Source organism: Prionailurus viverrinus, unplaced genomic scaffold, assembly GCF_022837055.1.
Source record: "Prionailurus viverrinus isolate Anna unplaced genomic scaffold, UM_Priviv_1.0 scaffold_33, whole genome shotgun sequence".
Taxonomy (NCBI): domain Eukaryota; kingdom Metazoa; phylum Chordata; class Mammalia; order Carnivora; family Felidae; genus Prionailurus; species Prionailurus viverrinus.
Window position 1 is genome coordinate 7,883,633 of NW_025927604.1, and position 16,340 is coordinate 7,899,972.

Genomic DNA, 16,340 nt, shown 5'->3' on the forward strand with positions numbered 1-16,340 from the left:
CAATAAAACCAGGGGAAAAGAAAAAGCAGAGCCCATGCTTCTCAACTCGATGTCTTGGGTTTTATTACTTTGAAGAAGCAATCGGTTGTTCTCCAAAAATGATGGCGGGGTAGAGAGGTAGGAAGGAGAAAAAAGATCAGGACGGACAGTGAACTGGGGACTAAGAGATTCAACCAGAGCAAAGGCTCTGAATCAAGAGTGAGCTTGGTGTGCAAAGCACAGAAGTTCAGGACGAGGGGAGTTGAGGGGAGGAAGCTCACTCTGGCCCGTAGCTTTGCTTCCTAATTCAGGGAGGAAACAGAAGCAATTCAAGGGAGTGCCCACCAGCTTCCCTCTCCCTATCTGCCTATCCGTCACCTACCTACCTGAACTTGCCTGTGTATTTCGCCTTCTCTCTCGTTACAATCTGCCCGCGTGTCTATGCAAGGTCACTACGTCTGTCTATGCACCACACCCCATTCCCTCCTTTGCTACTGTGCCGGTTCTAAACTACGTCTACGCATTCCTTCTAGGGTGGCCCAATCTAGCAAATAAAGATATAGGTCATCCATTAAACTTGAGGTTTGGATAAATCACAAGTTTTTCACGTAAGGATGGCCCATCGGATGTGCGGAACATACTCTGAGAAATTAGTTGCTTATCTGAAATTCACATCTCACCAAGTGTCCTGTATTTTATCTGGCAGCCTTACCGATGCTCCTTACGCTCAGAAGACGGCACCTAATTGAGTTGAGCGGGGGCGGGGGGGGGGGGGGGGTGGTGTACTTCGCGACTCTTAACAAACGGAAGAAAGCGAAGTGTTGACGCATGACCTCTGGCTCCAGGTGATGCTCGAAAGCATCGTGCCCTCCATCTTGGTCTCTCTCACGCTTGATCTGTTGCTCCGGGGAGTTAGCTACCAAGTCCTGAGGACACTTCAGCAGCCCCATGGAGAGGTCCAGGTGGCGGGAAACTGGGACCTCCTCCTGCAACTGTGTGTCTGGGTGTGGAAGGGATGTGCCCTCCAGCCCAGGTCACGCCTGCAGCAGACGACGGCAGCCTCGCCCTGCATCCGCACCACCCAGCCAGGCTGCTTTTGAATTCCCGACCCACCCAAACCGTTAGGTGACGCTGTTATTTTAAGCCGCTAAGCTTTGAGGTAACTTGTTACACAGCAGTAGATAACTACTACACTTACTGATGCTGTCACTCTGGAGATGGTCCTCTCCGCCATCACTTTTTCCTTCTCCTGGATGATTCCCAGCAACTTGCAGACGTGCTGGGATTTCTCTCGTTTTAAAGAAAACCGTCTCTTGATCGCACACGTCCTATTTTCTGTTCCCGTATGTCCCAAAACTCCAAGTGTTGCCCACCATCCCTCCTTCTGACTCCCTTTTGCCGACTCCCTCCTGAACCACTCCAGTGAGGCCTTTCTGCCCTGAGACGGCTCTTGCCAAGGGACAATCGCCCCCTGTGGTATTGAATCCAAAGTTCCATCTAACTCAACTATTCACTGAATACAAATGTATTAAATAGCGACTATGTGCCAAGCATCGTACTACATGCTGCATATACAGCAGTGAACAAAACAGACCAAAAAAAAAAAAAAAAAGTCCCTGTCCTTCTTCAGGGTACATTCTGGTGTGGGATGGGGGTGGGGGACAAACAATAAACAAACAAAAAAAAGCAGCCCAAATATTTATGGATAACATAATATCTGGAATCAAAATCTTTCAAAGTAATGGGGCCAGCGGGTAGGAGTTCACGGTGAAATGACATCAGATCGTTGTCAATTACTGAAGCTGGGTGATGGGTATGTATGGGGAGCACATTAAGCTGTCTTCTGCTTCGGTACATGTCTGAGAATTTCCATAAGCAAGTCTCTTACAAGCACACCGTATTGGGTATCCATTGAGGTGTGCTGGGGGCAAGGGCGTGACCATTTATTTAACATCGGCTGGTTGCTCCCTGAGTGTGACACACACGCCAATGGCCGGCCGAGGAAAAGCACTCCAAGCACAGGAAATGCACCTGCAAAGAGAACACATCTGGGCTTAAGGGAATGCCCGGAGTGTTCTAGAAGCAGCAAGGGCAGTGCCACGGTGCCCCTGCCTGTGCACTCACAGGTCAGGTCTGTGCTGCTCGTGGCGGCCGGAGGACACACGGTGTGGCTCTCGCGCGAGAGATGAAAACCCACACAACTGTCTGAGGAACTTTGTAATAATTATAGTTGGAGGCCTACCAGTACACTCCATAAACAGTGTGGAAAAGAACGTCATTAAGGGTAGCCCAATTACGTTAAAAAAAATATCTGCTTCTGCTCTTAGGACAGATGGTGAGTCCCACGGATAGAGCTAAAACAATAGCCTAACTAGAGAACCGAATTCTCTCAAATCTCAGAATAAGAGATAATCTCAGAAAAAAAAAGAGAGATAATCTCAGAGAAAAGAGATACAGAAAAAGAACAAAAAGCAGCATTGCCATTTACAGTGCTTTGCTACACGCACGGGTGTTCCAGAAAGTTACCTACGTACGTCCCTTGAAAAAATAAGTTGGGTTACACTTATCACAGATGTGACTTCTTAAAAGGGTCTTTCCGTAGAGTTTTAGGCATAACCATCAATAGGGGAAGAGTCAGATTATGGATCAACCATACAGTAAAACAGTCTGAAGTTTATAAAAAGCAATGAAGTACATCTCTCTGCATAGGTCCGCACTTGAGAAAATTAGTTCTAAAAAGCAAGCTGAGGAACAGCATAAATAGTATGACCCCATTTGATTACCAAAACAAATGTGTATATAGCTGCTTATAAGACGGAAGAATATTTGAAAAAATGTGTCTCAGGAGTGATCTCGGGGGATCAGATGGGACTAACGTGTTATAATGGGTACAGGTGACTTTGATACAATTCTTTTCTAATAAGATTTTGTAGTTAGGGTCTAACATGCATACGGAAAGGTGTACCAGTCGTGAGGGTAATAGCTTCCACCCACGTTAAGGGGCAGAACCAACCAGAGCCCAGATGCCCCATCGTGCCCACTGTGTGCCCATCAATTTCCCCTTTCACTTTCTTTCAAAAGGGGCGCCTGGGTGGCTCAGTCGGCTAAGCGTCCAACTTCGGCTCAGGTCATGATCTCATGGTTCATGGGTTCGAGCCCCACATCAGGCTCTGTGCCTGGAACCTGCCTCGCAGGATTCTGTGTCTCCCTCTCTCTCTGCCCTGTACCCGGTTGTGCTCTTTCTCTCTCTCTCAAAATGTAAATAAACATTAAAAAGAATGTAAAAACCCCACATTTAGGCATCAGGTCAGGGATATTAGAGACTGAGGGGCATCTGGAGCAGGACGAGGGGAGAAATCACCGCTCAGTAGCCCCTGGGACGGTCCTGGTGTGGAAACCAAGCCCCCATCTTTAGGCTGTGCCCGGCTCCCTAACGCCCTGCATGTACTTCTCTGGTGGAGACCCACAACGTAGGGCTGGGAAGTAATCCATCACAAACCAAACAATTACCAAGTATGAAACCTGCATTCCGAAGAAGGGAGAAGATTGTGGCAGGTACTTGAAGAATCTCAACCCGGAAGAGAGGGGGCTGTTCTAAGGCCCCGACAGGGGGGCCCCGGGGCCTGGAGGGGGCATCTGTACATCGACCTGCTGAGTAAGTTTTCCCTGAACACCCGTCACAGATCCCTCTGCCCTTTCGGGGATCCCCCAGGACAAGAGCTGAGCGAGGGGCAGCCCTGCCCTGGAAAAACCTCGGTATTAAGAACTCGGCTGAGTCCACAGGGACGTGTGCAGAGGTGAGGGAAGGGCGGCACTCGCGAACCTCGCCCCATGCTCATGCTCACCTAACACAAGCACCTCAGTGAATTCCCACAAACGTGAAGCACCAACCTCATTTTATAGGAGGGAGTGAGACTCAAAGAGGTTAAATAAACAGTCAAAGGCTACCGAGTGGGTGGGCAGCAGGGCCGGGATTGAACCCTCGGTCGGGCCAGCTCTGTGGCCAGCGCCCCAGCTCCTCGCCCCGGGGAGGCCCCGGCCCCCCATCTTAGAAGAGCCCCCGCGGCACACTGGCTCCCCACCCCCAGGGAGTGTCCCCCAAGAAGGGAAAGAGAGGCCTGGGAAGGCCAGGTATAGGTGTGAAAGCACCCGGCCCCAGGAAATGGGTCTGCTCAACCCCCCGGGGGGAAAACCCGCAGCCAGCAGTGTCCTCGCCTCACTTCTGGAGTCCTCTCTGAGGAAGTGGTCAACGTGGGAAACAGAGAAAAGGAAGTGCAGAAAAGCTGAGGCCCCTTCCTTCGGGAGGAGGTGGTTCATAAAAGGGGTTCAGGGGATAGATAAAAAGCCGGAAAAGGAGAGCAGTGGCTCCAGGGATGGAAACGGGTGAAGCCTCTGCTCCCAGAGCACGAGCTGGGCTGGGTGCGGGCAATAAATAAGACTCTTGTCTGGCGAAGAGTCTGTCCCCACACATAAACCACACGGACACGCACCACAGACACATTCACCACAGATACACATACACACAACACGGACTCACACGCCACAGACAAGGCACCTTTTTTCCTGGAAGCAGACCGCACCTCTCGGGCCTCAGAAGCGGACACCTGTCCGCACAGAAGCAACAGAGATGGGATGGGGACGGGGGATGGGCCAGGAACGTGAGCCGGGGAGACCCGGAGGGATAAGGAACCGTGCGGCAACAGGAGGAAGAAAAGGAAGGCGGGGAGAGTGGGCTAAGTCCGGGGCCCCGAGGCCAGCTACACACTCTGCAGCCTGCTGCCCTCAGCACGTTCCACCTTCCCTTCGTGCTCACAGCATCTTCAGAAAGATTCTGTCATTTGCGGGCCAAAGAGCCCCCGTTCCAGCTGTGCATAAAGAAACACGCTTCCAAAATCCCACGAATACCTGAAAAACTAGGGAAACCAAATTTAATTTTCAAATTAATTCAAAGAACGGACCTGTCTCAAACGAGCCATTAAAATGCAAGTATTTATTTTTACAAATGTTTTCTCCAGCCAGTGTCTCTCAAATTGCACTTAAGAAACAAACAAAAAAATCTGTACTCTTGTGAAAAGTTAAAAGAATAACCAGTAGCTTCCGTTTCCTGTCTTAGGTTGTTATTACCGCTAAATTATATTCTCTTGGTACACGAACGTTTTTTTAAAAGTCCCAGACTAACACGCGTCCAGCCACGAGCGTCCGAACGTCTGACCGCGAAGCCGGCCGGCACCCGGGCACCGGGTGGGACGGGGCGGGTCGCCAGTGAGTGGCAGCAGGTGCCGCGGGGAGGAAAGTCCCGGGACCACGAGGAGCCTGCAGTTTCAGCCCACAGAGACTTCCCATCTCGCGGCACACGTTTCACCACGTGGAAGAACCACCACCTGCTCCACCTGATTAAAACCCGGGGAGGACCGACTGCGGCAACCACGACTTACAGAGGGCAGCCTGGGGGCGACGCACTGGCCGGCGGGGCAGGGGGCGGCTGCGGAGTCTGACGCGGAAGCACGGGGACAGGCCGCCATTCAGCCTGCAGAGGCGCCAAGGGATCACGGGAACCTCCGGAGCGCGCTCCCCCATCTGCAATGCACCCCGAGGGCGAGCGGTCCGGGCGCTCCCTCCGCACCACACGTAGGGTCATTCCCGATTCAGTGAGATGGCCGTCCCCGTCTGTGTCTTGACTTCAGGTGACCGGCTGAGCGACGCAGTGTCTTCCTTTCCTGTCGGTGCAGTTTCTCGGCCTCTTGCTGCTTCTTCTGCTGTTCAGACTGAAGGAGGAAGAGAAGTGAGAGAGAAGGAAGGAAAACCCCAATACCCCCTTTACAGAAAGGGGACCGGCAGACCACCAATGGCCACAGCCCCGCTGCGGGGCTCTGGAAAGACTGCCCCCGGGACCCCGGGGCACGTGGTCTGGCCCCTGGACTCTGCCCCCACGATGCTGCCCTATTCGGAAGCCCAAAACACGTATTTACGTGGCCCCAAACCCAAAAACAAAACAACACTTACAGGTACTAACGGTGTATTTCAACCCACCCACGATTAATTATCATCCGCCAGAACTGGTTCCAAAGATTCTCCGGCTGTTTCCGAAGAGTCAAACTCCCCTCGGAAGCCAGAGATTTGCTACCGTTAACCACCGACAAAGGCTGGGCGGACAAGTGGCCTGCGAGCTCCCGGCGGGCCGAGCGGGCCGACCGCGCCGCAGGCGCCCCGGCCCCCGGGAGGCCCACTGCTTTCGGCGGCGCTTCCTCGACGCAGAATCCGCAGTGGAGGGAAGAGCCGTGTGGTTTCCAAATCACACCTGACGGGCCCGACGGTACCGACTCTTGGATGCAAAGCTCAGAAAATATTCTCAGCTGGTGGGACTGCACAAAAGGGAAACTGAGAAAGCGCTGCCGGGACCTAATTTTTCCGAGTTGAAAAGCGCCGCCTTACAGACACCTACGAGGCTTGCCTGACGGTGGCCCGTGTTGCTCTCCGCCCCGAAAACACTCCGCTGTGTCCTGCTCCTCAGGGGAAGTCTCTGGCCTCACCCCCAGCTGGCACGACTCAGTACTTCCCGACCAGAGCTGAGAGGTGAGCGAGTGCTGGGGAAGCAGAGACGACCCGAAGCGTCGATCCCCTGCTCTAGGAAGCTCCGAGACGGGCGCTCCGAATGAGTCCCCGAGTTCGCTTTCTGATTCCCACTGTTTCCTCAGAGCCCATTCCAAATCAATCCTGCCGCACGTTCCTGTCCCGTGTGTCCCGAGCTCCTCCGCGCCCACCGTGCCTCTGCTCCGGGCCCCTTCGGCCCACTACTCCTCGGAAAACAGCCACACTCAGTTTCTGGAAATACAAACGGTCAGTTTTCTGCTAAAACCTGTCAACGGCTTTCCACGGTTCCACTTAGGTCCGAGGAGAAACCCACGGCCCACTCACAAGGCCCCGCAGGACCAGGCCCCCTGTGCTTCCGGCTACATCCGACGCCACTCCTCCCGGGATCCCGTTTGACACACGCGGGCCCTCGTCCGCACCCTCGGGCGTGCCCGACTGCCTCCCTCCTCAGGCAAGAACTCTGCCTCGGTGGTACCCTGAGCCTGGAGCCCCGCCTGGCCCCTCGGGGCTCTCACCCTGCACATCGCTCGCCCTCCCCGGCCCCCGTGTGTGGGTCAGGCCCCGGCGGATGCTCTCACCGCACTTCTGTCTTCCGCCGGGGTCCCCGCCACCACCATCGTGATGGAACCGGGGGCGTGCTTCTTTCGACAGACTGAGAACCGGAGAGGCGAGGACCACATCTGTCTTGTTCTGTGTATCCCGGGCACACACCCCAGAGCGGATATCTGAGACGCACTTGTTAACGGTAAGCTCAGAAAACCCGAGGGAACCCGCCTACCGGCACACCAGGTAACAGGATCAGGACCCTTGTAGAGTCAGTCAACACTGGGCATCTAATATTTTGTTTCTTCATGTTAAAAAGAATCCCCGAAAAGTGTCTCATCCAAACAATTTCGGGGAATGATGAACCAAGTAAAGGTAAACAGGGTGCGCTGGAGCGTTTCTGCAGCTTCAACACGGACGTCCGTCCCAGGCGTTTCCCTACGGGTCTGGCGGAAGAGCAACCTTCCGGGAGCACCTCCCTCGCCAGCTGCACACGGCGCGGGGCCCGGCCAGGCCTTCCCCACCAAGGCAGGAGCCTCCTGAGGAGTCTGTAAGCAGCCACGACTGCCCCACAGACGGAGCCCCATCCAGAAAGGGACCCGCACCAGCCTCTCTCTGAAAGGCCGTCCTGGAAGACGTCCACACCACGTGACCGGCCCCTTATGATCTATGGGCCAAATAGCTCATCTCCACGTTTTCCTCTCCTGCTCCATCTCGGTCCTGCCCCGGCTGCTCTCCCACAGTCACCAGCAGGCCGGCCCAACGAGAGGGGGGACACGGGCGCAGGCGAGACCACACGGAGCAGCCTCGCCAAGGATCCGATGAGGGAGGAACTATGGTACAGGAAGTTCGAAAACTGGATTTGGGACCTAATCCTACTTTTGCCACTATACAATTTTAAATAATGTGAGAGCATGAACTTTCCCCTTCCATTCTATTCACACATTAGGAAGTATACATGAGGGGCGCCGGGCTGGCTCAGTTGGTAGAGCACGTGACTCTTGATCGTGGGGTCGTGAGGTCGAGCTCCACATCGTGGGCAGAGTTTACTTTAAAAAAAAATGGGGCGCCTGGGTGGCTCAGTCGGTTGAGCGTTCGACTTGGGCTCAGGTCATGATCTCAATGGTTTGTGGGTTCGAGCCCCGCATCGGGTTCCGTGCGGACAGTTTAGAGCCCGGAGCCTGCTTCGGATTCTGTGTCTCCCTCCCTCTGCCCCTTCCCCGCTCATGCTGTCTCTCAAAAATGAATAAACGTTAAAAAAAAATTTTTTTTTAAAGTATATATATAAATCTTGGAAAAACTTGAGATTTTACCTAAATATATCACACACCTAGTAGAGAAAGAGATTTCTATTAAAAACTACACAGATCCCTAATTATTCCTAAGTAAAAATGAGATTTAAGAAGTTAAAATTTGGTTACTCAAATGACACAACTGGCATAAATCAAATATTAACTGATGCATCCCCCAAAAGAATTTCACAGCCTCTGCTTGACTCAACCATGGGGCCATTTTAGGTATTTCTTAGTGCTTTTGTTTTTAGCCAAAAAAAAAAAAAAAAAAAGTAATAACAATCATAGTCATAATTTCAGAGCCATCCTATTTTCATTTCGCACGAACTGTGTAAGCCCCAGACAGTCAGGACTTTCCCTTTACAGGGAGACCAGGGACCAGAGACCAGAATGAGCCCAGTGACCCAGACACCACACCTGCCGCCCTGTCCCCCCGGGGACCCCGGGACCCGCCTGCCTCTGCTTCGGCCAAGCTGTATGCCTGGCCCGGACCCAGGAACCCAGGAGGGGCTGTGGCTGCGGGAGAAGTGCTAGAGCGGGAACACGGTTCCTCCGAGGGGAAAAGCCTGGGAGGGCAGTTCTGAGGTCAGACACACACACACACACACACACACACACACACACACACACACACACACACACACGTAGCTCTCCTGGAAGCCTATTTTCCTTTCTTGAATGAAAAAACACAACACTAAGAACTTACCCTCTTTAACGTGAACGTCAACTGTTTGCTGCCAACTGTGGTGTCTGATATACTCAACGTGCCATTTTTTGCCTCAAGTTTCAAACGATCTTCAAGCGTTTTACTGTGGGAAATTTAAGAGAATGATACGTTAATTAGCATTACGTTTTGATTTAGCATTTGAAACCAGTTTTAATGAGCACTGCTCACATGGAGAAAATCCTTTCCCCTTGTGGTCAAGACAGAAAATGGCATTCATTTAACACAGCCGCGGGAAGAATTAAGGGCGCTCAGCCTTTGCTCACACCCAGTAGATACGCGGTAAAAACAACAGCTGCCCAAACAGCCACGAACTTAGTATTTTAAGTGGTGGTTCCAAATAGATTTTCAATGATCGCCGCTTATCTTACTAAATCACATTTCTGAAGCCAAGATCCAAGGAGCACTATTTCTGAAGCCTGTAATTTCCTGTAATGGTCAGCGGCACGTATGCTTCCAAAGCATTTCGTATTTAAAGCACGCACAAGGCAGGAGAGCGTTTCACTCACCTCGTCAAGGGAGCGGACACACAGGTCAAGTCTTCCAGATCAAGGCGTGGAGAAGGGCCACGCGAATTCTGATTTTTCCTTCGCTCACCCTTAGCTCCCTGGACTACACTCACCACCCGTCTCGAGAACAACCCGAACCGCGAACCGGTCTGACTACAGACGAGGGCAAATTCTATCCGATTCAGTCTACTCACTCACTGCTATTTCTCCAGGTGACTTTTCCTTCCAATTTCTTACTTGAATTACTCTTCCCGAAGCACTTTACCCCAAATGTAAATTTTGTTTCATTTCTTGATCATATATTCCAAACTTTTCTAGAGTCTCTTTCCGTACTTCCTGCCCCGTTACGGTTTGCTGTGCCCCGTAATTCTCTGTCATCTGCATAATTAACATCGTTGTGCCCCGGCTTTACAAGCAAGACGTTCCATTTGTATCTTGCACATGTAACACTTCATTGCATGTTGCTGTAACGTTTTATTAGAAAATCACAACACCGGCCCTTTTTGTTAACTTGGTTCAGAGGGGGGAAAAACTGCGTTAGGCTTAAAGACAAAAACTTCCCGTAAGTTTTAATACTAGCTCTAACGCCTGGAGAAACGGCAAAGCGGCAACACCCTCAGGTGCCTGTGATGGAAACGGGTTCGGGGAGCAGAGGAAGAAAGAAGGCAAGAACGTGGTTCTCTCTTCTATTCCCTCCTCGAAAAAAGTAACCGCACTTCCCTTTCAAGTTAATACTGAACGACCTGACTGAATTGGAAGATGGCTGAACCGGGTGCAGGGTTTTCTTTTTCCTGAAATACGATCTTCATCACTAATTACTGGGCAGAACACTGCTCTGAAACGCCCCGTAAGATAAAGCGATGCTCCTTTGAAATTCTGAAGGAAACGTTTGATGTGCACACCACGAGAGATTTATCTCCAATTTACGACTGGTAGTGATGTACGAAACAGGTCTTCTTTACATAATTTGAGACGTGAAGTGGTTAGCATAAAAGTGGCACTCTTTTCTAAGCAATAATGTTATTAAGAAGCACTTTTAAAGTACTTTTCATCTTCAAAGCGCTCTACAGACGAACTAATTAATCCTTTCAACATCCCTGAGACACAAGTATGTATCCTTTATAGATGGCGAGAAGGGAGGTGAGAAGCTAACTGGTCGCCCCAGGCCACACAAGGACTCAAGTCTAAAAGCCAGGATTCCGGTTTGAGAATTTCTGGTTTCCAGGAGTGTGCCACGCCAAACCCGATTTGTAAAGTTTTGTGTAGGAAATATGTCCACTGGGTCTCCTGAAGGACACGCTTCCACACGACAAACGGAACGGAGCTAAGATCTAGTTTACTTTTTTTTTTTTTAACAAGAATCCCGACGTGAAGCATACACGGACTCCAGCGTGGATGGGAGTGATGTCGGCCTAAGCACATTCCTCGGCCTGTTCGTGCCGTTTTCTGTTCTTTCCTTTCGTGGCTTCTGAATAGCTCCGGAGCCTTGGAGACAGGGTGGCACACGGAAAACGCTAATTTGGGCAGAAAGTGACTTTTCAAGTAAATTGTGGGCAATTACTACTCTTTTAAGAATGACCTTATTTCCTCCATGATAGGGTCTATAAATTCTGGTTTCCTCTCAATGTACTTTCAATGTGCACTTGTAAAAACTTGTTCTGTCTGGGCTGCTTGGAAAGACAAGCGGAGTTTTAGAATGAGCCGTGGCACAAGATCAGACACAGGCACTGAGCGTGCAGATTTCTACATTAAAGCAAGCGCCCCTGCCCTCCCTTTGAAAGTCAGTTTACGGTACGTGGCTCTAACCAGCCATCCCTAAGCCAGCGCCTTGAGAATGAATTCAGTCAGAGACGATTCAAGAAGCAGACAGACACCTGAAAACCATCTACTATAACAGAAGCACAAAATGCACAGGGCCACACCGTGTGTCACCAAGAAGTAAGGTGAAGAATTTCAGGGAAAAAAAGTTCACTGTCACAAGCTGAACAGCCCCCTTCCCCCCGCCCCACCAATGTGTGGGGACTGGTGAGGAAGACAGATGTGGGCTTTTAAAGGTTGAAAGAAAGAAATTACTCAGCACAGGACAGACAGGGCGATGAGGGGAAGAACCAGAATTCTCAGCAAGGCGATCTTTAAAAAAAAAAGGGGAGGGGGCACAAAGTACAAGGGGAAACATCAGATATTTATTGTATGCCCCAGAACTAATGCACCTCAACTGAGTTTTTATTTTTTTAAAAAAATTTTTTTTTCAACGTTTATTTATTTTTGGGACAGAGAGAGACAGAGCATGAACGGGGGAGGGGCAGAGAGAGAGGGAGACACAGAATCGGAAACAGGCTCCAGGCTCTGAGCCATCAGCCCAGAGCCCGACGCGGGGCTCGAACTCACGGACCGCGAGATCGTGACCTGGCTGAAGTCGGACGCTTAACCGACTGCGCCACCCAGGCGCCCCTCAACTGAGTTTTTAAAAATCACTTTGTGTGGAGGCACGTTGTGTTAGTTAGTACAGCACTGAGATGAGTTAACTCAAAACAAAGGACTCATTCCTCCACAGTCTACACCAAAGGGAATAAGGCGGCAGTGGAGAAATGGAATCTACAGATAAATGGCAGACGTTACGTACTCTGCTTAGAACAAATGACTCTGACAGATACTTACAGAGACCGCATGCGTTGTTGAAAACGGTCTGATGCTCTCTGTCTGCAGGTGCTCCTTCGAGGCCCCTATCTTCGCAGATGTGAACCCTGAAGTAACCAGGGTGTCTGGATACCTCATCTATCAGCTTTGTTCAACTTTAAAAAGATTCCTAACGTCCACTGTTGTCGCAAGTGCGGGGCAATAGGCACTCTGGTAAGAAGCAAAGAGCTCGAGGCCTTTCTTGAGGGCGATATGGCCGTATCTATCGCATACCCCTTTTGATCCAGCAAGTTCCATGACTAGGTCATACAGCCTCTAAAGGAATTCCCGCACGTGTGTATATATTTATCACCATGAAAAAGGGAAGAGAAAAGCAAGGAACAACCTAACCATCCCGAATCCGGGAATGTGACCCATGTGATGGCCCATCCACCTTATGAAAGACTGACGCAGCTCTAGGTAGGCCTACACGTACTTACAAAGAAACATTTTCAAGACTTCCTGCTGCATGAAGTGAGAAGTTCAACCGCCATGTGATTACAGCAGGGCCCATTCCCGTCCAGGAAAAAGCTAACACTGACCACGCGTGAGTGACAGCAGTCACCTCCGGGAGGGAGTGTGGGGTCAGAGGGAGATTCGCCTTTTATTCTACACTCTTTTTAAGTATCACAATGAAAATGTGCTTATGTATCACCTGAGTGCCTATCAACTTGAGTAAGATTCTTTTTACCAAGTGCAACTTTGGAATGAAATCACTTTCAAAGTCAGCTTTAAAAAATGCTTGTATTAAACGAAGAGCGTGTGTCTTCCGCTCTCATCCACGACCAGTGAGGGAAATGAGCTGGAGGGTCCGTCCACAAAGCGGATAAAGTCGTAGGTGTGATAAGCGGCTTCCCAAGAGCTACTACAAGCACCTGGCGAACAAGGTGAATTCCTCCAAGGCAGGAAATGTCTTTGAAACCTTTGAATTTCCAAGGCAGACCACAGGCCGGGTGCTTCAAAGAACACTTTCCTACTGAAGGCCCGCCTGGCAGGGAATATGTATTCCCCCGAGGGGAGGGGGTGAGGAAGCTGTGCTCTAGGAGCTCCCCCATGCAGGCTCCCCGTACCCCCTTCCAGCGCCTCCCATCACCCCGCCTCCAGAGCCTCCCCGAGACCCTACCGCCCTGATCACCAAAGTGTGGTGCGCCCAGACCCCGGCCCGGGGCCAGCAGCACGAACGCCCCCACTTTCTAGCTACAAACCTGACTGTTGCCACCCATCCCGCCAGCCTCCCCTCGGGTCTTTGAGGAGGGACCCCCTGTCCTTTCTGAGGCTGTCTCCTTAAGCCGTGCCCTGGCCGCTTCCTCCTGACTGCTCACTGAATTCAGCTCTGTCAATTTACTTATGTCTCTTGGGTCACTGTGTGCTTGCCAGTCAATCCCCCCCCCACCGCCCCCACTAACACATTCTGTCCCTCGAGCCTAAAAAACCTTTCCCATTGAGTTATTGGCTTTGACTCCTTCCTTTTTCTGCCAAACTTCTTGGAAGAATCATCCACATGCACTGTTCACAATATTTATCATCTCCATTCATTCATCAATCAATCGCAATCAGACATCTGGGCCGATGCCTCCGAAACGAGTCCCAGCAAGGCATCTCCCTAACGGCCTTTTAAACCTCCGGCTCGCGGGCCTCCTGCCCCATCACACACTCGCACCACACCCTCCCCGCTCGGCTCTCTCCGGTTTTCCTCCTCCGTTTCTGAAAACTACCCGGTAATTTTTACTACCTACCTTCCCCTTAGCCTGTCCTCCGAATCGGAGCTCTTCGCCCTCGGCTATTGGTGTGTGCGGTGCCATCTCTAAATTTACACGCAGCGTTTTGCTTCCAGTTGCATTTTTCTAAAGAGAGGCGGATGGTTTTTATCGTGGACTCAAGAGAAAACCTCCGTTGCTCCCAAGGGGCTCCATGCGTCACCCTCGCCGCGCCCTACACGTTGGTCTTCCTCATACCGCGACCGCGGTCTCGATCACACGGGAAAAGCTGGGGTCTCAGCCCTGTGTCTCGCCCCCCCCCCCCATTTCCCTCTGTCTACTGAACATTACCCAGAGGACACCTGGGCACCGCACACTTGACGTGCGGACACCCAGCTCAGGACTTCCAGCCTGAAACCCGGTTTTCGTTCCGTATTCTGTATCTCAGCGGTAACACTGCCACACGGTTCAACATCACCCGACTACTCCTTCCTCCTTTGCCATTAAATCAGTAACGGAACAACACCGTGGCATACGCCCATTTTCCTGTCTCATTCTTAGACGGTCTGTGAGTGCCGTGGCTCGAAGTCGGCCCGGTTCTCGCTGCCCCCAGTTCAGGCTTCATCACTTGTGACTGGGATACTGTATAGCCTGTTAGCTGATCTTGGGGGCCCACTTACTCCCTGCCTTTTCTCCCTAAAACTGAGATATTTCATTAATAGTTTCTGAGAAAGAGGGACTTTGTATTTTTATTTTCTACAACAAACACGAACTGCTTTTACTGTATAGAAGCATGCACACCACGGGGTGGAGGGGCTGGAAACAGATCTGATGGTGTTAATCTTAGCGTCCCGACGTTCCCGGGCTCCTGTGCTCGGGCCGGGGGGGGGGGGGCCTGTCTGCTGCTCCCCCCGGTCACCCTCCCGCACCATCACGCTTCTCTCTGTTTCCACACAGCATTCTTGTGCCGGCACGCCACTCCTCCTGGACCAGCATCCTTCCCACCCTGCTTTGGGGGCTCATCTTTTTGCCTTTCAGAAGAGCAGTTTCGCTATGACCTCTTGTTAAGACTTCCTAAGTCTCCAAAAGTTCAATCCCTTTCGGTCTTCCGCGCTTTCCGCACGCCTCTTCACGGCTCACGGAGGACCAGCTAGAATGTGAAGGCTCCAGGACGCGAGCTGTGCCTTGTGTTTCCATCCCCCGGCTCTGGACTGCACTTTGCTCACACTAGGCAGGCACTCAACGAACATCCGCCTGAAGAATGGGCGAGGACAGAGGCTGATGGACGGATGAATAAACACAACGCACAGCACACCGCAAGGCACATAAATGTGTGCCGACAGACATATGTATCTATCTGACGCCGTGTCACTACGCCAAGCGAAGAGAGGGACTCACTCAAGTACCGAGTTAGGACTCATCGTTCACTTTTCCCTTCACAGAAGCAGTTTTAAAGCCGGGCGGGTCCGAGTGAACACTGAAAACACAACATACTCAGTTTTGATGCTGTGTTTTATTGATTGCCTTGTGGTAACTGAGAGAATAAACGGAAGGCGTTCGCTTTGGTGTTCTCAAGGACAATGGTTCAATGCTTCATTAAATAATATTAAAATATTGCAAGTTCGGGATCTGCCAAAATGATCCAGTCAAGACTAGAACTCAATAAGCAGTTTGTGCCAAAACGCCCAGCCAACTACAGGCTGTTCAAACCAAAGGGTTATTACTTTCGGCTACGGGACTCCCCTTTTAAGCTCATGGAGTCCTATCACTTACATAGTTCTCTACTCAAAAAAAAAAAAAAAAAAGAAAGAAAAAAAGAAATGTTTACTTGCAGTGTATTAACCTGGCTATTACTTATCCACTAAATACTCCATCTCGTTTGTTTCTCACGTTAATGTCCTGCTACAACCCACAGGCAGAGCAAAAATGTCAAGAAGGTTTACTCATGCCTCCGGCCCCAAATCACGACGTTGCCAGGCTTACGCTAGAGACCGCCGCTCCCAGGTCTCCCTGGCCGGTGGGCTGGAGTAAATGATTCTTTCTCAGCAGCCCTGGCGAGGGTAACTCCCCGAGATGCCCCACACGTGGCCAAGGCACAGAAGGTCCCCTTCCACCAAGGTTCATCAAGTGCTTACTTGGGTCTAGTACTGACTCAGAAGCCAGCAATAGAGTAAACAAAGCGAGACCAAAGCAGCAGATGGTCTAACAAAGAAACTCCCTCCCCGGAATCGGAACACTACGAACGGCTAGCCTTCCTCCCGCTGCTGAGGCGGACCCCAGGTTAGATGCCCGAGAGTAACGGGGACGCGGGGCCAGGCTGCACGCGCCG

The 16,340-nt window shown here is 51.2% G+C and overlaps 1 protein-coding gene across 1 annotated transcript in view; it reads right to left on the reverse strand.

The window, feature by feature from the left end:
• Positions 1–4,954: 4,954 nt before the first annotated feature.
• Positions 4,955–16,340, reverse strand: part of NOL10 (nucleolar protein 10) — a 90,182-nt gene continuing 78,796 nt past the window's right edge. Inside the window, exons 20-21 of the mRNA XM_047845197.1 lie at positions 9,112–9,214; positions 4,955–5,744 (exon numbers count right to left, since the gene is read on the reverse strand). Of these exons, the coding sequence (XP_047701153.1) occupies positions 5,625–5,744; positions 9,112–9,214 (223 nt within the window). The 3' untranslated portion in view covers positions 4,955–5,624. The remainder of the gene's footprint in view (positions 5,745–9,111; positions 9,215–16,340) is intronic.